This window comes from Ceratina calcarata, unplaced genomic scaffold (assembly GCF_001652005.2).
Source record: "Ceratina calcarata isolate Rehan_Ccalc_2016 unplaced genomic scaffold, ASM165200v1 scaffold557.2, whole genome shotgun sequence".
Classification (NCBI taxonomy): Eukaryota; Metazoa; Arthropoda; class Insecta; order Hymenoptera; family Apidae; genus Ceratina; species Ceratina calcarata.
Window position 1 is genome coordinate 737400 of NW_017176762.1, and position 24176 is coordinate 761575.

Sequence of the window (24176 nt, forward strand, 5' to 3'; positions counted from 1 at the left end):
CAGCGCGTTAAGCGAACAATAGGGATCCCAGAAGTGTTTCGGACGCGGTCGTGTTCGTATACGGTTGCCGTATGCTTTTTTTCTCGTGTTGCCTCGCGCGTACGTGTAGAAACAACTTAGCTGGACGTATCGGAGGTGACGATAGCTTTCGGACGATGTGCGCGGTCAAGTGATTACCTACGCGGATTTTCTTCTCGACTCCGAGTGTGGCAACGAGAGAAGTGTCGTTCGTTCGTTCTCTGTCTGTCTTTCCCTTTAGTGTGTGCACCCGGCCCCCGATGAGTGTGTGTTTGTCCGATGTGTGTGGATAAAATTCACGGCATCATGCTGCCACGACGAAAATTGGATTACGCATCGATGGCGTGCCTCCTGCTGCCACTGTTCCTCGTCATTTCGCTGCCCGTGGTGTCCGGTAAGTCCTTTCGCTACGAATACCGCGCTCGCGAGTCAGTTCGAAGTCGTTTGCTCGCCACATGTCGGTGCTAGGCAACAGGTCTGAAACAACGCCGAGCGCCGGCGCGTTTCGTTCGGCGTCTTCTTTCGAACGACTTTTTCTCGTTCGAACGTCTCGCACGAGAACGTTTCGTTCGAGGTCAACGCGTTGAAGGATCATCGGACGATTTCGTTCTGGATAATTGGTATTCCGGAGCGATGTCGAACATCGCCGTGCTTCCTCGTGATTACTACCTGTCTCGAAAATATTGACCCTTTGGGCCTGCCCTCGCTCACCGACGCGTCCTTTTTCTTTTCTCGAAATGGACGTTACGTATAAGATTTTTGCTCAGATTTCTCATGCCTCCCCGGTGGACGTCACTTCGGAGCATGCTTACGTCGTCAACGAGTTCGATGTTAAGACTCTTGATGTATCGACGAAAATCGAAAACTGTCTTTTCTGTTGTTCGTGTTAATCACGAAGTAGTTTTGATTCGTGATTTACTCTTGCATTTTCGACATAAAGCGCGATTCGCCTCGTCGTATACACGTGGTTTTGTTACCGTCACAGCGGTGTTCAATGCTCGATGTACGTAAACGAATCGACTTAAGGTTGGCAGCCTCTGAGGGACAGGTGCCCAACCCCGCTTTCCAGGAAACGAGTCTTCCCTCGTGCGCTTAAACGGCCCCATTTTCCTCCCGGCTCGCGATCCGCTTCGCTTTTCCCTGGACATAGTCGAAACGAAAATTCTTGCCAGGGTCACATACAGGACGCAGCATCTTGCAAAACAATTCCATCTATTTTTCCTCAATAACAAGCGTAACGTTTATGACCTTTCGGACGGTTAAGCCAGTTTTCATTTTCGCTTTTCTACAACGCATGAATCAATGAGGAGTTTGTGACGTAACGCGTTCGGATCATGTGAACTGTTAAGGGGGGAGGGAACGTGCGCTCGGTACGAAATTGATTTTTAAGAAAGTTTATAAAATCAACGCACGGACAAAGCTCGATTAGATATTGCGTAATGAAACTAATTTTAGTTTGAGATGAAAAGATATGGAGATTTTAATTAACGATTGGAACTTTATATAAAATATAAAGATTGATTATAAACAAAGGTGAAAGGTAAAAGAACTTGACCCAAGGATCATAAAATATTTTAGCTGAAGGAAGAACAACGAATGGTAAATTGAAAAAATATGGCGTTGCGTTTCTGGAACGTTCACCGATTGAGCGGGGTCGTCGGTCTCCTTCTGAGAGGACCTCGCCTCTCGGTTTGTTACTTTTGCGTTAAGATACTCCCAATGCGCCGGCATGGCGGCGCGGTGGCGTTCTCCAAGACGCTCGCCGTTCTTACGTTCACAGGCTTTCTCTTCTCTCTCTCCGTAGGAAACGGTCCGCCTCGACTTGACGCGCTTTCACACAAAACCGCGTATATCGTCTCGCGTCGTCTCTGCACCGATACAGACAGTATCACGTTCGTTTTCATTACTCCGACTCGAAATTAATCAATCAAACTTACTTAACAACCTTTTTATCCATTCGTAACTGAAATTTCTATTAAACGTTTAATCTCTAACGAGATTCAATTGCTTAACATCCTGACTACGACGTTTCGAAATGATTGTTTGCAATGTTAAATAAGTTGTGCTAGTCGTACAAATTTTTTAGTAAATTTTTAAAGACGAAGGATAGAATTCTAAAAAATTGTTAAGTATAATCTATAAATTCTAAGGTAGCAACGTTCTTCCTAAATCACATAATTACCGGAGATACACGAAACCGTCAGGGGGCTTAGAATCCGACGTGCGATCGACCTGCAACCGGTTCCTCGTTCCCTTTCATCGATTCAGGGGCCACACGACACGGCGCAGTGAACCTTCCGTGCACACGTGCATAGATACACACGAATGCAGCTTGAGAAACGCGTGCACCGTGACACTAAACTAAAGTTTGCTAGCTGTCCGTCTCTGTTCACTTGGGGGCAATGAAAGCTGTCGCGATTTTTTTTAATGATAATTCGTACAGAAACTTTATCTCCGAGAAAAGTCCGATTTTCAATAATTGATCGTCATCACAGGAATCGTGCGAACAATATTTGAGACCAATCGCTATTATTTTAGTTAATTTATCTTTGATCATTGAAGTTACATGTATGTTATGATTATTCAAATCTCGAGCCTGATCCTCGACCAGGTATTTTCACGAGCTGTGGAACAACCACGAGTTTCATGTGATCCTCGAACGTGCACGGAGATCGATACTTTTCCTCTCTTCACCGATCGGCCTGTTTTCTCCGTCAACCGTCGGACACTGTAGGAAGAGAGGAGATAAGTCGCGGTATCTCGCGGCATCTGTTAACTAAAAGGGCAAGATCTCTCCCGGTTCTCCGACGACCCGGGCTATACCGCCACGCGGACATTTGCATTCGTCTTCAACCCTTTTCTTCCCCCGTTGTTGGCGCATAGCGTAAAACCGCATAATTAAGGGCCCCGACTACCGCGCACGTCCATCCGTGCCTTTCCGTTTCTTTCGTTCCTCCCTGCCAGTTACGTCGTCGTCACTGAAGATCCGTGGCTGCTCTTCGGTATCGTGCAAGAATCGAGGATTGTGCCGTCAGTCAACGCCGGGACAGCCCTTATAAAGCACCAAAGGATCTATCCTGCGTGCTAGTATGCAGATTCCGAGAAGCTCGTAGAGAAACAGAATTTTTCGAAACCCGAAGGGACATCCGAGAGGCACGCCGAGCGCTTGCGCGCGTACATCTTCGTACAACGTAGCTAAACATTGAATTGGATCGAGCAGCGTTTCTGCATGGTCGCGGGTTCGAAGAGGACTTGGGAAAAGAGACATAGCGTTTCGTTTAACCTTTTTATATCAGGTTGCTCGCCGCTTTCTCACGTCTCGAATCTCGGAAACGCATTCAGTTCATTATCAGCCCGGAGCATCTTGATAAAAAAGTGAGACCGAAGAACGGTGGCTATTTTCGTGGCGAGAAGACCACCAGCGAAGCGGTTTCTTTGCGAGCGACACGTGGAAACGGTTTCACGCAGGTCGGCTACGAATCAGGGCCTAAACCGATTATTTCCCGCGGCACGAGCACGGATATAAGGATCCTTGTTATTCCGGCGTTGATATTTCTCCTGTTTTTCCCAAGGGGAACGACGACGCGGGCATTGCATCGCGTGGATACGCGAGAGGAGGCCCCGTTCCACCTTAGGTCAATGCGATCGTATCTATTAATCATTCGATTCTTTCTCTCTTCTTGCCCCCCCCTCTTCCTCCCTCTTTCACCGTGCTCGGGCGTAAGACCGTGTACACAGTCACTCTTTTGCCTGATAAATGGCAATGAGCGCCGCGGTAAAGCGAATGCTTTACACGAGGCTAATCGCCGACTGACTAATAACTTTTCCCCCAGTGAACCGACCATGGGAACTCGCCTATTCAACCCCGCGGTATTTCCCTAATTTTTGGGAGCAGTTTTCAATCGTTCAAAACAAATTCTAGATCAATATTGTAAAATCAAGTAGAACAATGTATGATAGGGTGACACTATTACTGTTTAAAATTGGAAATTAATTTTCATAATTTAGGTCCCGGAATTTAGTTATTTTGCACGACCTTTGGAATGAGGTTGTTCTTCCAAGGTGCGAGTCGAGTTAACGGCTGTAAAAATAACATAAACGCGGGACATCAAATGGCTGACGACTTGGCTAACTCGTTGTGTTTAACGCACAGCTGCAGTTTTTCATCCTCGGTCCCATCCGTGCACGATAAGATACACGGTTAGATTTAGCTGGTAGGCTTTGATTATTTCATAACCTTTTGTATCTTAGAAATACATGCGGGTCTGAATTATTTTAAGTGAATGAAACAGGTAGGAAGTTAATACGGTACATCGCACTGAATGGAAAAGTAGCGTCGGGATTTCATTTCGCCGATCGAAGATCGTGAAAGTTCATTCATGTGATACGTAATTGCCTCGTTCAGCATTTTTCCACGCCGTCACTCCATCGATGATTTTAGCTTGTTCGCGGTTTAAAGATTCGCGAAGGATAAGTAAGCGTACGGTGCAATTAGCGTCGCGGAACGTTGGCTTGATTAATTTTTCACGCGGTCAGCGATGCCTGCTTCTACTCGGTACGAAAGCAAGAGTAACTAGCCTCCCCTCGTAGACACGCTCGTTGATTCGTATTACATGCTCGCACGACGGAACAATCGGGAGACACGCTTACGTACCATTTAACGAACCGCTTTATTTTTTCCGTTTACCTATTGTTTTCAATGATAAATATTCTGTTTTCGTTATCGATATCCATTCGATGTAGGGCACATCTTTAATTAACAAATATGCTCAAACTTCGTAAGACACAGATTCTTTAATCGATTGTCCAGTATGTCAGTTAAGATATAGAAATTAAGTAATTCTTCTTAGGAAAGCATAAGGCATCGAGATGCTATAAAATTGATCGATTAGCTGACAAATTGTGAATTGCACGGGATTTATATGAGGTTGTGTTTCAGAGTTTCATTGTGATGCAATACAATTGATCGATTAGCTGACAAATTGTGAATTGCACGGGATTTATATGAGGTTGTACTTCAGCGTTTCATTGTCATGTTAAATGAAAAATTTGCTAATATACTCAATCAATTGGGATATCAATTTTTTTCTTTTTAATCATTTCTTTTTAATATTAAAACGTAAGAAATTGACAGACACGTAGCTTGTTTTATTGAATTAAGAATACAGAGAAGTCTTTTCGAAGATTTTACAACTATTATTTAAATAATAATAAATATAATCTAGGTATACATCGTTTTAGCCAGTATTAGAATTGCAACAGTGAAAAAGAGAATAAGTACTTGTTGAAATTGGTTACGCTGTTAATTAGATTCGATTGGCAATAGGTATATAGTTTGTTCCTCAGGAAACACGATCTCCTCCCTGCTATTTTCCCTCGTTCGCGCAAGCCCAGACGTACTACCTACCTACCTACGAAAACGTGACTTTCTCGTCTAACATGCACGCTCGTCGTGTATATACGGTCCCATTGTGTAATGGTCCTTGAACCAACATCCACCGGCAGCTGATCGTCGGTCTCCCACGCCCAAACGGCACGAGTCCTTGCAGGATTCCCAGGATTTAACACACTTATGTCTAACCAATTTGCTCACAAGTTCTTTTCCAACCGCGATTATCGTCGCAGGAAGTTGTCGAAACTCCAGCTTCCTTATTAGTAATTTATCTCGCCAGTTAAGTGTAACTTCTTCATCGTATCAGAAAATGCATTTTTCAGACGGACTTTCAGTGAGACTCTTCATTGAACTTTATATGTCCTGATATATCCAAAACAAGATTCGTTTTATTTCTCTCCGATGGAATTTTATTTAATGTACATACAATTTCATTTGTAGAATAACAGACAGTAGAAACCATTCAGACACGGTTTCGATCCCGCTTTGTTAATCATCACAGCTACTCGTGCATTTATTCTCAGCTCGAGAGAACTGTCGCAACGGAACCGTCGATTACCGGTTCAGATGCTTCCGTTATTTAGTATCGCATTGCGGCATGAACGATTGCGCGAACAGCGTAACCTTTAAGTCTTCCTATCGACGGTCATAAATGCAATTACACCGATGGTAGCGCGTTACGTCGCGCCGCTTGCCAACGCGTCGAACCGTGTAAAGACGTTCTCAGTTTTACGCACATCGCGCAGACCGTTCATAGTAAATAATGAGTTAGAGACATTCACAGATCATCTTGCAAGAGCTTTGACTTTTCAAACGACAAACATTTTATTATTTAAACAGTTTGACTCGTTGTGTCGTTCACGAGTCGTTTTTATATTTAGCACAAAGGAACTTCTTCTCTCTTACATTTTGGCAACTCTCCTGAGAGTTAACACTACGGTGCGAAATGGTTTTCGTGGGATTAGCACGGTGCAGATTGGTCGAAGTTTGTCCGATTCGGGCAAACCAAATCCACATCTGCCAGTATTGTGTATTTGTCAATTAGTATGATGACTTTCGAGGAACCGTTCCTCATCGATTAGCAAACCATAGTTTCAGTTCAGCTCTCAAGTCTGATTGGTCAATTTCCTCTCATAATGGCGTAGACTGTTTCATGGCGGTGGCATCTGCCATCTCTGGAAAACGTGAATCCATTTATATTGAAATAATGGGTGCACGGAATAAAACATTTCTTCAAGTGTTGCCATTGGCAGGGTTGGGCCGGGTTCGTCGTACCTGGAACACAAGCACAGAATACTGCGCACGAGTTCGTACGAGTTTTTACCCTCCTTTTGGATCCCCGTTTGTCCGTTCCAAGTCTATGGGTACCTTTGTACCATTATCGATTGCCAGGTGCGTCTCTGATAGGTCCCCGAGCGTGACGGAACGCGTCGGAAAAGAAGGGTCGTTCGCTGTTTTCAGGGTGAATAGTATTTCTATATACAATCGTTTGGCAAATATATAGTGAGTCACGGAATTGTTGACGCACTCTTTAAAACGGAGTAATTTTTATAAAATTAGTCCACACGAGCCAAGTTTTTTATTTGAAAAAAATTAAAAGAATCAGTCCACTATGTGACGAATAAAAAAAATTGCACTTCTGATTTAAAAGGCAAAGCTTATGGGCAGTATTAAGAAAATGTTTTATTTTAATGTACGAACAGTTTCTGCATTATTTATCGAAGTCGATAAGATTACATTTATTTAAAGAGGAATTGATCGTAGATATTTATCATTCTTTTTGGCCAGGAACGAGGAAACGAAAGAATATAATTGCCTCGTTCAAGAGATTCTTGGATTCCTACAAAGATACTCTGAGCTCCCGCGAGTATCTTAAACAGTGCATTTTTTAATTGCCGGCTGCAGGATGCGGGTTTACGCCATTTTCATCCGTTAGTATTTCAGTGCATACCTGGTGCGTTCGTATTGCATCCGACATTCCTTCGGCCGTATTTATTATTTCTCACTGTTCCTGTTTTATTCTCCTTTTAACCTTCTCTTCTTCACCTTCCCTGCTTCAACTTTCAACGCATCCGATTCTGTTCTTTCAACTAGTCGCAACTTTTTACCAATCCGTTTTCTCTCGTGCCATGGTCAGAATTTTTTTTCTCTCTCATTTTTTACACATTCGTGTAATTGTACCTAATTTCCCTTTGACAACTATACAGAATTTGGCGTAGCCATAATGATGTTACCCAGCTGTGAATGTTTCTTATCTTCTTTTTCTCATTATTTTAATAATTCATCGCGTCGAATGGGCCCCACGTATATGGTTATCGACGAATTATTACGGCAACGTTCGCGAGCCGAACCGGTGACGGTGACTAGCGTGTACTCTGGATGCGATAGCCGCATCGGAGGATGCTGCGCAAAAACGAGCCGCTGACTTGCCATCGGCGCCAAGCGGCGAAGAATACCTCGGCGTTCTGGCGAGCGGCAGGTGCGAGATACGTAGCCAGTCGACGACGTTTTCACCGTAACGTAACTCGTTCCTCCGGGTAACGTGTGGCGTGCTTTGATATTCGACGACAGAAGCTCGAAAGAAAGCGTACAGGACCGAGATTCGCATAATAGCCGAACCATTGTCGCTGCTGTTATTATTATTTGAACAGTCTGATCGCTGTTTGACTGTATGTCTCTTCATGTGCTTCGCAAACGAGTAATCATTAAAAGGGAAAGTTGATATTTTTCTCATGTTGCGTCATGAAATAAAACAATTGATTTCGATCAGCGGATATGATTCCGATCAAAGATTTACATACGATTGTCGACACAAGAAACTGTTATTCTTAAAATCGGAGCTTTAGTAAGAACATGATATTGCTGGAGTATCAGTGTTCAGGTATCATCGGTTTTTAATCGAAAGACACCTGATAAAGCAATCGGACCCGTAGACCTGACTCGTGCCATGCTTCCCGCGTCGGCACCAACCGAAACTCGATCCCTTACGAAAAGCTTTGCACGCGCATATTTGCAATTATAAATATAGTCGAAACGTTGTATTTTATCCACGATTAGTTCCCGTTTCAACCTAAAAGAATAATTACTCAAGATTAAATATTTGATCAAATGATTTTAGGAACCAGGAATCAATTCTAAATTGGAAAATTGAGTTCATACACATATAATAATTAGATTGTGGATTTTTATTCAAAATAAAATATTTATAATTGTGAGTATTATTTCGTCTACACTATAACACGTACTGGTACACTCATATTATCCAAATTCCTCGAAACCTTGTAGGAGGCTGAACTTTTAATTAATTTCCGGGACCGGTTTACTATAATAGTCGAGTCAGCATGAATCTATGGCTGACCGTGTAGTCAAAGGGTTGCTTCTTCTAACGCGCGATATTCTCTTTACGTATTGTTGGTCCGTACATTGCGCCGTAGCGATGGGTATGAATATAGATATGTTCTTGCGCGCGTATATACCGGGTATGCGTAAGTACTTATTCATAACGTGTACCGGCAGCGGCTCGAAACTCGGCATCGACTTTATTATCGCGAAGCAAGAACACGGAGAGGATACTAAGTATAATGACCGCGAGGGGTACCTTTTATACCAACCTGGAGATCCCTTTTCTACCTCGGGTATTCGCTTCTTTCTTCGAACTTCCCATTCACGGTTAACGCAAATGATGATGATTCGTCGTTTTTAGAGCTTCTTCTAAGGTTAAGAAGCGGGCAATTGAACGACGGAGAATAGAAATCGGGTAGAGAGCAGACTGGCTATCTTATAAGAGCCACCGAAGATTAAACGAGGAGCTTAAAAAATTTGAATCGAATCAAAAACTTGGAATTATAATTGTACACTTGGTCTGTTCTATTCATATAAACCACTCGTTCTTATATATTTATTATTACGAATTTCGTGTTATACGTTTTGTGATGTGTTCTGAGATTTATGAACTGATGGACGAATTGTGAAAAATTGAAATAAGGAGGATCGGTTGAGAGACACTGTTGAGCGTTGGTATTTAATAGGTAGGGTGACACACGAGGGCTGTTACACAGCCAGGCCTCCCCTAGTTTCCGGTGTCAGTGATGCACTTTAACAGCCGCGGTTCCTTTCTAACGTGTCTCGATCACACGCACGAACCTCCTCCTCTCTGTTTGTCCTCTTCCGCGAGTACCACGTTCACTACTTTCCCGTTCCGTAGTACAAAAATACGCTTAGCAGATAAGCCGCGACGATATTTGACAATAGTCGATGTCACGAATGTAACCACATATCGTCGCCTTTTGTATTTACTCTGTGTTCGGTTCCCAAGAAAAGTTCTCCGGATGTGGGAGAGATCCGTCGTTCCGACACTTCGTGACCGACAGGTTTGCAAAATCAAACAAATGCTAAAAAAAAAGCTTACAATTAGTCAGTAACGTTCCCAGGATAATGTCTTCCTACAGAGACTGACCAAATCGTTTCTTTAGTTAATACATCTCAGAATATCTAAGGCTAATTTTATTATACGTTCGAGCGGAAGGTTTTACTGTGTCGTAGTAAAGTTTAAACCGAAGCATTGCGAAACCCGGATGCGAAAGAAATTGTATAAATTATTAAAGCGCGCCAAGTGTAATCGTAATCTCTCGCGTTGGGGTATCGTGGAAACGTGTTGGATGCTCGAATAAAATAATCGGCTGGTAGCAAATGAATCGAAAGCGATACGCTGACCTTCTCCCTGCAGTCACGGATTGAGACGAGAGCCTGCGGATCTTCTCGCGATCGAACGATATGGTAATGAAATGACACGGCGAACCACCGTGTAAAAGGAAAATCATAGGTGTCCGAGCACCGCGAAACTGCTTGTTAACGTTACTTCTGGCCAGATAGACACAATAAATTTCGAAGGTACATTCGCGCTTCAGCCGCGGAGCATCGCTGCGAATCTCACTTAATTGAACGCGATACTTGTTTAAAGTCGCGCTTGCTCGTCGATATTTGTGCCACCGATTCTCGTAATGTAGGCATTTCCTATCGAAATCTTGCTTCCACGAAATATCATCCGTGCTCGTAGCAAATTACGCTTTTGCCATTTAGTTATTCCTACGATTAATGATATACTTTTGCTGCTTCGTTTATTTATTAAATTCTACAAATCAGTTTATTCTTTCTCATCTTTGATAAATTTTGCTTATACATGTTATACTTAATCAAATTAATTAAAGTACAAAATACAAGAAATGAAGTTTGATGGGAACGAACTTGTCAAAAATTAAGGCGCCAGTCATTATTAATCGAACACGATTCCAGAGTCTTGTTCTTGTCCTCTGACCTCGTTGTAGGAGGCAGACACGCCGCGCCGAGGTAACGTAGTCTCGAGCAGGATATGCCCTGCAGAGTACAATGGGTGCACCCTTCGCCTGAAATTCGTTTGCTCGGTGAGAAGAACCTCGTAGAAAGAGAGGAGGGGAAGCTAAAGAGTTATCTGGTTTCATCTTCACGAACTTTATCTCGTTTGAGATCGTGCTACTGTCCTCCAAGTGGGCCTCGGTTCTCGTTTCGCTCCTGCTTCCGTTCCGCCATTTGCCACAATTCTTGTCCTCGGAAATCGTCGTAATTTCAGGATAAACTTTTCCCATTTTAGATATTTAATAATTAATAGATAAATGTGCCAGAACAGAGACAAGTAATTAATAAAACGCTTTAGACAGATTAACTTTAATTAGAGTAAATGTAAATACAGGTTTTCTTTTTCCTTTATTTTTGGAATATGGCCTGTTATGCGAGAGGAAGAACACGTTCCCAGTCTCGCTCCGAAAAAGTAAAGTCTCGCACGTAATCCTCTGGAAGCACGGTCGAAGTTGAGGTTGCGCTTGCATAATAGCACGTCGTTGGACGGATCGTTACGAACGAAATGGTCAAAGCTGTGTCATCCTCCTCTACGGTTCATGTCACTTTACTACGTGACCGGAATTCCAACCGGCTCGATGAACCGCGTCCACCGTATCGGGTTCTATCGGTCGTTTAAAAAATTTCTTCTCTTCCCGCATGCATCGTCCGGTATACTTGTGTATTATTTACACGTATTTTTTATCTTCGCGCATTCGCTGTACTGTTATCGTTTGTTTTAAACAAAATAGAGCTACGAGCAGAAACAATTGAGTGCCGAAGCTGGGATAGAAATGTTCGGTTCGCGACAACGCTTTGAGATATCGTTAAAGCGGTTCTTCTGGCGAACTCCAACGGTATTTGCATACCCGGTGTCGGAGTCATTAATCATCCGGCGGGACAGAAAATTACTCGGATAATAATTTTCAATTCTAGCGAGCACGGCTCTGGTAGGCGGAAATTAACGGGCACGGAAATTAAATAGTGACCCCATTCTGCGATTTCCATTTTTCACGAACGTTTAATTCCCTTTACGCGACCGAGAACCGTCGTAATTTAATTTCGCGCAACGTTGATCCATCGCGCCATGGTTTTGCACGAGCAGAGGCTGAAGAACGTCCGACAGGGGCTGCAGTGTGGTCGGCCAGAAGAACGATGCAACCGGGACGGTAATGTAATTTTTCAACGCGGATTTTGACCGCGCTAACTATCGGACCGACCTCTTTCCTCGGTGATTTGAATGCCGGCACGTACGATACTTTCCGCCGTCGTGACGGGAGTAAAATGATCTGCCCGTTGTATTGCCACGCGCAGTTCCTTTCCTATGTAAGCTTATTGTTTCTCGCTAAGATAGTTAAAAATGTTGTTTCTTGCATTCTTCGTTGACAATAACTTTTTTTCTTTTTTCTTTTGTCGATTGTCCATCGATATTCGTCATCGTTTCTAATAAATGTTACCTACATCGTTAAAATGAATTTAATGCAAGTCACTGAATATTGAAATCTTTAAATATTACCTACGTAGATTTTTTAAATCAATGAATTGATCGAATTTTAAAATTATCTCTCGGACTAAAAGTTTTCAATGTCTCACTGTCTCACCCGAATCAGGTTGATAGATGTATAGTCTGTGGTATTTCGAAAGCTAGTTATCAGAATATCGGCTATTAAAATATGAAAATAGTATTTTGTTTGGCAGTCAGTGTTAAATACTTTTTAGTTTTAATATTATTGTTACTTCCATACAAGAAATTTAATATCTTGTAAAAAATAATGATGGTATTCCAAGGAATTAAGTTTATGTGCATTTAATTTGAAGAACGAATGTCGGAGCATCTGAAAATGTTATTGACTCAGTCAGTACATGTATACGGTTCGGCGATGGTAGCACGTAAGGTGGTGCTGTTTGGAAAAGGTCCCCAGCCGTCAGCAGATGTTCCATTCACCCTGCCCGCCCGCAGGGCCCCCTCGCAGGACGTACAAATACAAAGTTGCCTACCCGACGTCGTCGCATACCTACGAAAGAATCGATAGCGATCGAAGGAGCCAGCTGCGTTTTTCTCCTCCTTCAAGAAGTTTTTTTTCTTCTTCCTCGAGATTTCGTCTAATAGTTTTCGTTTTGACAGAAACATTGCTGCCTTAAATTGTTCGTTTCATTTTCATAGGAACTAGAAATTGGAATTGATCTTTCAAGTTTTGTTTCTTAAATTTTTATGAAATGTGGGTGAAAATAGATGCGAGGATTTATTCGTTTTTATTAGGAATAAATAATAATTTGTGTTTATTCAAAATATTATTATGATAAAGCGAAAATGATTTCAGGATAGGAATACTATTTTTCAATTTTACTTAAAAGCATCTTATATTTGTAGAAAATTTATCATTTTTGTACTCTCTTCTGATCAAATTACGAACTCTGAGGAGATACAGCATTTCTAAAGAAGAACGTTGAATAATTTAATAACTATGTGGTAATTTTAAATACCGGCAACATCTTCCATTATTTTTGAAGTTATTTATTTTCTTTTGTCTCATCCTAGTGGGACGGTTAGAAGTGTGAAGCCCGTGTTGTTTTAACGAGCTCGCCATATCTCGGCGCCTCCAGTATCCGCGCCACTTAGGCGAATATCCGTAATGGCTATTACAATACAATGGGGACCGGGGTCCGTTGTCTCGTACCCTTTTTCTTTCGATTCCTAAAAACAATGGCGGTCGACTCGGCGTCGCTCGATCGTTTCGAGTCCCCGAAACGGGACCCAGGGACCTCGAGGAGGCTACAATGAGAGGAGTCAAAACAAAGGGTCCAGATATACGACCTCGTGACTCGGTTCCCGCATACCTGGCACCCGCGAATGTTTTCTCCTACCTGCCACCCTCTTACCTGTTATCGAGACTCCTACCTTTATTAATGCCCGAATTTCGAACAATGAAAATTGAGTAGCTTGATTTACGGTCATGATTCCACTCGACTTTTATCCCTATTAATGCTCTTCATGCGTTATATGTCCTTTAATGATGTTCCTAAATATCTAAACTATGGCTGGAATTTATAGCCGTTTCTCAGTTCTCAACTGCTTGTTGCATATCGACGGGTTTGGTGATACATGATTGATCAAAATCAAGGATATATTTTTAAACATTTTATTTCATGATTGATTAACATTTTTTAAAATTTTATTATATTAAAATGTGAAAATAGTATTTTGTGTGGCAGTGTTAAATACTTTTTAGTTTTAATATTATTGTTACTTCCATACAGAAATTTAATATCTTGTAAAAGATAGTGATAGTATTCCAAGGAATTAAGTTTATGTGCATTTAATTTGAAGAACGAATGTCGGAGCATCTGAAAATGTTATTGACTCAGTCAGTACATGTATACGGTTCGGCGATGGTAGCACGTAAGGTGGTGCTGTTTGGAAAAGGTCCCCAGCCGTCAGCAGATGTTCCATTCACCCTGCCCGCCCGCAGGGCCCCCTCGCAGGACGTACAAATACAAAGTTGCCTACCCGACGTCGTCGCATACCTACGAAAGAATCGATAGCGATCGAAGGAGCCAGCTGCGTTTTTCTCCTCCTTCAAGAAGTTTTTTTTTTCTTCTTCCTCGAGATTTCGTCTAATAGTTTTCGTTTTGACAGAAACATTGCTGCCTTAAATTGTTCGTTTCATTTTCATAGGAACTAGAAATTGGAATTGATCTTTCAAGTTTTGTTTCTTAAATTTTTATGAAATGTGGGTGAAAATAGATGCGAGGATTTATTCGTTTTTATTAGGAATAAATAATAATTTGTGTTTATTCAAAATATTATTATGATAAAGCGAAAATGATTTCAGGATAGGAATACTATTTTTCAATTTTACTTAAAAGCATCTTATATTTGTAGAAAATTTATCATTTTTGTACTCTCTTCTGATCAAATTACGAACTCTGAGGAGATACAGCATTTCTAAAGAAGAACGTTGAATAATTTAATAACTATGTGGTAATTTTAAATACCGGCAACATCTTCCATTATTTTTGAAGTTATTTATTTTCTTTTGTCTCATCCTAGTGGGACGGTTAGAAGTGTGAAGCCCGTGTTGTTTTAACGAGCTCGCCATATCTCGGCGCCTCCAGTATCCGCGCCACTTAGGCGAATATCCGTAATGGCTATTACAATACAATGGGGACCGGGGTCCGTTGTCTCGTACCCTTTTTCTTTCGATTCCTAAAAACAATGGCGGTCGACTCGGCGTCGCTCGATCGTTTCGAGTCCCCGAAACGGGACCCAGGGACCTCGAGGAGGCTACAATGAGAGGAGTCAAAACAAAGGGTCCAGATATACGACCTCGTGACTCGGTTCCCGCATACCTGGCACCCGCGAATGTTTTCTCCTACCTGCCACCCTCTTACCTGTTATCGAGACTCCTACCTTTATTAATGCCCGAATTTCGAACAATGAAAATTGAGTAGCTTGATTTACGGTCATGATTCCACTCGACTTTTATCCCTATTAATGCTCTTCATGCGTTATATGTCCTTTAATGATGTTCCTAAATATCTAAACTATGGCTGGAATTTATAGCCGTTTCTCAGTTCTCAACTGCTTGTTGCATATCGACGGGTTTGGTGATACATGATTGATCAAAATCAAGGATATATTTTTAAACATTTTATTTCATGATTGATTAACATTTTTTAAAATTTTATTAGAGTGAGTAAGCCAACCGCAATGACCGTAGACGCTTCAATAAAACTTTAAGAAGCTTTTTTTGTTTATAATAAATAAAAGATATAGGCAGTTCTTTATTTAATAATATATATTATGCAATGAATCTCACGTTCTTTTCCATTCATAATTCATACTTTTAATAAACAGTGACTTGATTAAATGTATGGGTCAAAAAATGTATGATTCGACGAGGTAATCAATTAAACTGGTGCAAAGTTTCATCAAAGTTTCATCGAAACGTCCTGTATGTTCGGTTTTCCTTTCTTCCACTTGGCATTCTTTTTCCGTCCGTTCAACAGCTTGTACAGGATGATGAGATCGGACAGGCGGTCGACAATGGAGCTGGAAAAATGTAGAAAAAGGATCGGGCCCGTGGTCTTTGGTACCTTACGGGGGCAGACGTCCGGACCAGTTAGGTATTGAGTGTCGAAGCAGGTATCGAATATCCTGCAGGATGCTTCTACACCAGACCGAGAGTCTTTTCAACCCTCGGACGTCACGAAGGCTATCCTTCTGAACGCTCACCCAGAGTTTTAACCTGTATATATTATGCGATGTGGTTTGAAACTTTTTAATCATAAGAAATGCGTGCACTGGGTTATGTTTCAATTGATATTTAAGACGCGAGTCTGGAACTTCATTGCCTTCGAAAAAGAATTATTGGAACTTTTATTCGAGAAAGGATCTTGATGTCCTTGAATCAATATATCTGTTAAAAAGAATTATTTATTATGGATTTTATTCACACTTTTGTTGTTTAATTTATAATAATGATTAATTGATTTAAATTTGTTTGGAAGTTGATATTGCTTATAGTTAGTTTATTTCTTGTATCAATGGTAACCACGATATGGGTTCGTTGGTTATAAAATGAGTGCACCTGAAGAAGTTAACGAGCCCATAAAAAAATGTAACTGAAGACCGATTCATAAATCGCAATCACGTCGGGACTTTCACGATGATTTAATAAGCGGTTTGCTTGCCTCAATCGTGTTCCTCGAATCGATCTATCGACGAGTCAAAAATTCGGGGGAAATGAATGAGGCGACATTGAGACTATTCGATAAATCATAGTCATCGACGTATGAAAAAAAACAAAGCGAATTCGTTTTGCAAAATGTTATGAAGCGTCGCGGCATGACGCCCGGCTCGTGAAGGATAATGGAAAACGTAATCCACGGCATGTTTGTACGAGTGATAAATTTTAACGGGCACGAATCTGTTCTCGCTGTTTCATTTATCATTTCTAAGAAAAAGAGAAACCAATGGGCGTACGACGTCGCGTTAATTACACTGAAATCGTTTCAGTTTCGTGCTTTCTCTCAAGATTATTTTGTTACAGCTAATTAGTTCTGATTTGGTTCTAATCCGATTTCTTTTTAATCATAGGAATTACATTTTTCTAGGGTACATAAAGTAGTATCTTAGAATATTGGTATTTCATCTTTAATTTCCTTTGAGAAATATATCTTGGTTAGTCAGAATACAAGAAGAACAAAGATAGGGAGTTGCACCAAGAAAAGTAAGAATAAAAATATAATTTAACTTTGCCGTTCGTGTTCGTCAAAGTAAACAACTCGAGGGTCTACTAAGATGATGCTTTGTGCATAACGATGGAAAAGGCAAATTCGAGGGAACACATGTAATCGTACTTGTGTGCCCATTCGTTGCGCTGAAAGATAAGATGCGCTTTCTAGTAAACTTCGAGAGGCATACAAATTTCTTCGAGTAACCAATACACATATTCGCTTGGCTTGTATTTCACGGTTTCCACTTCTTCGGAGTTATTCCACTTAACGTTCAAAAGCCGTGCTATTCAAGTATCAAGTGTCACATTTGATGCTAGCTGTGAAGTAATTACGACAGGTCTATGTTAAAAACTGCAGGCGCAAAGATCATCGTCAATGGGGCACTAGACAAGCGCTTATTTTCTTTTCTTCTCCTTTTTATTGAGCTCAAGGGCATTCGCTTGCGTGGCCCGGCAGTTCGCCAGGTCCTCAATACGCGTCACGGTCGTAAAGATGACCCTTCCAAATGAATTTTGTACGCGGGCACATCGGACAGTGCACAGATTGTGTACTCGGCCTTAGAAATATATATGCAGGCGTCTCCTCTTTCCATCAGAATACCTCAGTGGTCAGGGTATAATCCACCCGCTGCGACGACAAGAAGAGGCTCGTTGCATCGGGCATCGGCCCCCGGTGGGCGGTATTTTTACTTTTACCGCAGTGACTCGAGCGTTTCTTCACCCTCCTCCGCGACTCTGTACCCACCACGGACGGTACTCCTACACGTGCGTGAACTGCACGCACGCCGCGCGCCATGGCGCACCGTAGCGAAGGATCTGAATTCACGTAATTATGATTAATGGACTCGCTAATGCAACCTAGACTGCGATTTCAAATAATCACGCGCGAAAACCAGAAAACCGATTAAACGGACTATTACGTCGCATCGCTATGAGTTATTTTATCCGACTACTAAATTATTTATCATAAATGGGAAATTAATTTTTCTAGATGTACCCTTGCGTGTAGATTTTATTTTGAAATTCGTCGAACTTCTTGTCAGTTTGGTAACCGTGTGAGATATAATGTGAGATGAGATGATGATAGATGTGATGCTGGAGGCCGTGGGTTGTAAGGACACAAGAACGGAGGATGTTTAATATAATGAACAGATTTGCACAGAAAGTGCGAGCACATGTGTAATGGCCGAGTACATTAAAAACCGGATAGTAACGGAAGAACAGAGTTCTTAGTGTCGCGCTTCTTGCGGGAGTTCCACGCTTAGGAAAATGTATCGCTCATGTGCGGACAAGAGGAAGAGAAACGCGCCAAGTATATGCGATCTTAAATCACTTCAATATGTGATATACAATGATCAGACTTTTTTATCAATTTGATTCTTCCGTGATATCCAGTATCGATAGAGGATCAGCAAATATTCATCAGTCAGTTATTTGAATAAGTATGAAACAATGGAAGATGATCGTTTTTAAGTAGTTCCGGTAGCTGATGAGTTAAAGATGATTCGTCAAGTAGGACCAGGGGCTTATCGAATCAGACGAGACGCGAACGCGACCGAGGGAAGACCTGTCCTTTCGTTCCTCGATCCTGCTGTCAAGATCGAACCAGAGGATGGTCTCCCACACATCGGGCGAAATTTACGTGTCTACCGACATCGGCAGCGCGCCACCGATTGACACGTCCGATAACCACGAAAGACGATTTGTTCTCTTGCCGACGAAAGCCACGTGATAGGCGTTTCAATTGTCGTCCCGTAATTCGAACTTCATTTTTTAACTCACCTCTAAGTAATTTCACTCGATTCATTGAGTGTGAATTTTATTTTGATAAATTAATTTTTCAAGTGAAAGGCAGAAAGTATGAAAGCTTTGGGTTTTTAATAGAATCAGTAAATATTGTTAGTTTAGATGACAATTCTTGTTGATGTAGACTGCATAAAGTTTAGTTCAGTGTATCTTTCATGTTCGGCTAACATCAAATACATCAAGTATAATTGGCTTTGCTATTTCTACTCTTTGCGTCGGCGGTTTATAGTTTCATGGAATAAATTCCGAAGTATACATACTTGCTTTTGCGGAACGGTCGCCGCTGTATTTTCCATTCGAAGTTGTCGTGAATGAGGAATCGGCGCGGGTCGCCGAGCAGCTCTTCGCGAATAGCCTTGGCAGATTTTCTTGTCAGGTTCGTTCATTCACTATTACGGTCTACAGTGAATCAACCGAGATCGTTGAATAGGTATCGATGACGCAAAGGTTCAAATGTTCGTTCGTTCATTGCGAAGCGAATCTCGTTTCACACACAGAACGCGGTATGCAAGGTGCAACGCTCCGGCTTAGTTAATACACTGTACACTCCTGTCCGCCAGTTCCCAGACAGTCTTCGGGCCATTAGTTGACAGAGTTCCCATAATTCCTCACACGATTCTAGATCAACACTCGTAAGCTAATTAAACTCATTGATTGAGAAATATAGAGTAAATCAGTATGAAGTATCATTTGAAATTACTGAATTTTTCTAGCGCGCAAAATAAATTAACGAGAACCGCAGTCTACTTTTGAACGGGAGTGTACGTATGTGTGTGTGTGTGTATGCAGTCTGAGAAACTTTTCTCTTGTATCGCATGTCTGTTCCGTGAACGCTTACTAATTGCGATACCGGACCGACATCCTCGCGATTTCCATGAGACGAAAACTCGATTCCTTTCTCTCTCTCTCTCTCTCTCTTTCTCTGTCGCCATCGTTATTATATACCTGGCGTCGGCGTAAATTTCTGACGCTCGTTTAGCAACGCCAGTTCACGTTTAACATTTCAAAGACTCCTTGCGCAACCGTACCTTTCCTCGTACGGTCTAAATTAAATTAATTCAAAGTAGCGGATTATCATTCATTGTTTGTGACATAACATAAAACATAATAGAATATTTCTATTTTTTAATCAAGAGTTTTGACCAAAGGTATAAAAGGTAAAAGGAAAATAGTCAAAGAATTATAAGCGGTTTGCAATTAATCATGATAATTAGAAATAGTCTCCGTACTTTGAAATATCGTCATTCGATTCTGTTCGTATTCTAATCTCATATTATCAATTGTATGCCATAATATGAGAAGTAATAAGTTTCTTCGAAAGTCACGAATATAAAAATAGATCCTCGACCTGGCCAAGTATTACCACAAAAATTGTCTCTATCTCTGAGTAAGCAGATCGGTGTAAATCAAGCCGGTATCGTGCGCGGTGTGTTGCATACGTTGCAACCCGATTACGTAATCCACGAGATCGTGACTCGCACTGGCCGCCTCCATTAATGCATACGCTCTGTGTACTAGATGTACGGTATATGTAAGTACAATAACCTGACGCCAAGTGTGTATATATTTAAATTGAATTTACACGCTTCAGCATCCAATGATTCATCCACTAATTCCTTCTATAAGTCCCCTAGACTAGAAGATTTGTCAAAGCAGCTGCTATCAATTTTTCACAGTACCTATTGGATCTGAATTACTGTATGAATAATAAGTATTATGAATATCGTACATATATAAGTGTGTTAACGTGAGATTAAGCGACAGATGAAGAAATAACTTCAATTATTTATCCATTACGGTTTCTACTTTTGCATACGTGTCCATGTATACAAATTCTTTATGCACTGTAGATAAACGATAAATTCTTAAGATGTAAACCTATCATAGAATCGTTTTAGAATTACATATTTCTCAATAGGGCTCAGTTGAATAATTATTATTGAATGGTAAAGTAGATACAAGCACGAGGCTCTTTCAGTATTTAACCTCGGTTCTTGGAATAGCGTTTAAGGGCACGCCCGCATCGCTCCTGATTTATACGTGGGCGGATTCGAGCCGAGTTCGCGAGCTGAGACTCGGCTAAGCGAGAATTCGTCGCCCACGCTGATTGAAAGTACATCCCTCCTTGTCGAAGTTCATCCTCCAAGAAATACGCACACTCACGGTTACACGCGTGTGCCATTCTTACCGAGAACGGGAGAGAGAGAGAGAGAGAGAGAGAGAAATGGATTTTTCTCGTTCAAGAGAACTCGAGATGCGAGTTCTATGACATTGACACCGTGTTGTTTCCTTCGACGCAGATCCAATCCTGAATTTCAATTAGATTCGTTTCATTGATAGAGGGAATTCCTTGAACTTCTCTCGGTTACTAGGAAAACTCTAATGTGGGATTATGGTTGTCTTGGAACTCGTGAGTCAGGAACGAGTTAACTAAAATTTAGATTGAAAATACAGATATCCTGGAAGAGTTCATATCTTCTGATATTCACTGTATGTTACTTACATTAAATGTTCCAGTCTCTTTTATTGCTATTTTTCCTTCTCTAAACATGCTTGGACGATTGTATAAGTGAACCTGAACGGCTGCATAACTAATTAGTTCAATGTTACTTTAGGTACAAGACAGATGTCTAAGAATAGAAATTGTTTGAAATAATGTTGGTACCGTCATAAAACCCTCAGTGTTCGTAGCACTTCTCTGCTACGTGAAAGTATGTACGCGTCTGTTAATAAAACGAATATGCACTTTAAAGGATAACTATCGCGACATATGCAATCAGCGTTTCTCATCGCTTCCACGTTTCCTCTCGACACCCAGCGTGGTCTCTGTTAAGGGAAGATCGCGTTTACGTGAACCCACGCAACGCGTCCTGTTTCTTGTATCAATGGAGACGCGTTTGCGAAATCACCGTTGGCAACGCGTGCGATGGAACGCACCCGCGCATCGTCCATCCACTATCTCCGGTCCATCGATTGTACACCGCGCATTTATTATCGCGTTATCGCCCGGCCGCGTGTAACTCTCCGCGTAATCGTTCATTCGCGTCGCGATGATAATCGGCTTTGGTATTCGTTAATGACTCGTTGAGCCGCGTGCTTCAACCTCGCTCGGGAAGCGCGCACAGTCAAGAGAATTGTCAAGTTAAAAGCTTTAAAATTGTTAATTATGAATTGTGTACTTGTATTTGAAAGAGCGCTGATACAAGAGTAATCAATTACCCTCACAACAACGGGACTGTATTGGGTTGGCAACTAAATAATTGCGGAGTTTGTCGATAGATTTCTTATTTAAAATCCGCAATCATTTAATTGCCAACCCAATATTTCTACCAAAAACTGTTTACTCCTCTGAGACTGAATCTTTGGTTGATGTGACTATTTGTTTATTACATGAACGATACTTTTCGACCACGTGTGTCTTCTATTGCAAATGCACGATTTTTGGCGCAACGTGCCAATCCATTTATCGCGTCGGCAATTAAATCGGAGGCCAGTCGGAGAGAACAACACAGAAACGGATCCTCTGGGGGAAACCTTTGACACGCCGTGCAAAGTGAACTTTCGTGTTATCCCGGCTGGAAGAATACGCCGCAGATAAGGATAGAACGAACGAGGGAGGGGGGACGGCGAAAAAGGAGGCAACCTTTAAGGGAGCGAAAATATCGCGGAGACCCTTTATACCAGCTCGCGGTGTAAAACGCGACCCGAACTACTAGAGAGGAAACACCACCCGCGCGCATCCTGCTTAACCATTGCCGGAAACCACTTCGGCTTGGATAATTTCACACGAGTTGGCGAAACGATCCAACGCTTGCACGTGCAACTAACGCACGTGCAATAAACAACCAAAGGAAAAAATCAAGTGCAGGGTTTGGTGTGATCGCCTTTAATTCAATCCGTACGTCCCCGACATTATTTCTGGTTCTTACCTTAGAATTGTATCCATTTCAGCCTTAAACTATGAATGCACTGAACATTCATTGAAATATTACAAAATCCAGTTGTTTCATATATATTAGAAATCAATCAATATTAATTTATAGTGTGTTCCAAGGGATTAAAGTGGGCTTTTTTAGATCGAGTGTCGAATTTGTAGTAAGAAAAAAAAATAGATTTCTGTTTTTTAATCTGGTCCCCCTAAAGGAAATTAACATATGTGTTAGAGCTGGCCAGGAATCATTGTCCCAAGCTGTACATATCATATTCTCTGTTCAGTATTTCAATTTCCATCAGACTTTATCAAGTTGAAAATAATGAAAACTCATTCAGTTCTAATGTTCATATTCGTTTTCGTCGGAATCATTAATGTCGAACTTGGAATAAGTGTGCGCGATAAATCACAGGCTCGGGAATGAACGTATGTTTAAAAGTCGATTAACGTGACCCCAGCATCGTATGAAGTACACACGCGACTAATGCACATAATGTCTATCGAAATAACTGTTTAACACACATAAGAAGCCCCAAATTTCATATACTATATATGAACACGTGTGCAAATTACGAATGCTTGAGCTACAATCTAATTAATTGTAAAATTAATTTCTGCAAAAGTTCTTGACAAAAGATTTTCGTCTCGGTATATATACGTGCAGTTTGTTAAGAGTCAAGAGCCCTTTGTAATATGAGATGAGGTCAAATGAGAACGCATTTTGCAACGTGTAATAAAATACGATTTAATTTGTAATTAATAGCAGGACATAGAAAAAAAGAGGATGTTAAGAGAATAAAGGTTGTGACGTAAGGATTAGGATTGTTTATGTCGTCGCGTGGGACGCGGAAACTCGTTCGTAACGTTTATAAATGTCATTTTAATGGCATACATTTCTCGTGTTAGCCACCAACTCAACACGCAACCGCGTATACTAAAACGTTTACGTTAATATTTTAGTCTAATCCACGATTTACAAATTGGCTAGGATTTAGAAAAATTATGCTGTTCTTTATCCGTTTATCGTGAGTTCTATAAAAGATTCATCGATAACATATTTACGAACAAGACAAAATTTGTATGCAAACATCTTAAAAACTGAGATCGAACCCTGGTTTTTAAAAAATTTATCAGAATGTTTATTTGTAATATCTGACGATCATAAAACTAAGAACGTATGGTTAGTGCAAGTTCGCCAGAATTTTTTTTACTCAGCGTCGAATTTAAATATTGAAGCCGGGATCACTGGCCTGGTCAGATGATTCAATCCGCTTTGAGAAAGACGAAGGGGGGTGATCGACACGTGCAACGAACAACTCCGTTGTCGTCGACGAAGAGCAAATCGCGACGTAACGTCTGCAGACAAGACGGATGAGATCAGTTAAACCAAACTGCCTTCGTGACAAATCCTCCGTTTCCT

General features: G+C 41.3%; 1 protein-coding gene across 1 annotated transcript in view; it reads left to right on the forward strand.

Annotated features, from left to right (window-relative positions):
• Positions 1-24176, forward strand: part of LOC108629208 (neurogenic locus Notch protein-like) — a gene marked incomplete at its 3' end in the record, with an annotated part of 126567 nt that continues 102391 nt past the window's right edge. The window contains exon 1 of the mRNA XM_026817117.1: positions 1-412. Within this exon, the coding sequence (XP_026672918.1) occupies positions 298-412 (115 nt within the window). The remainder of the gene's footprint in view (positions 413-24176) is intronic.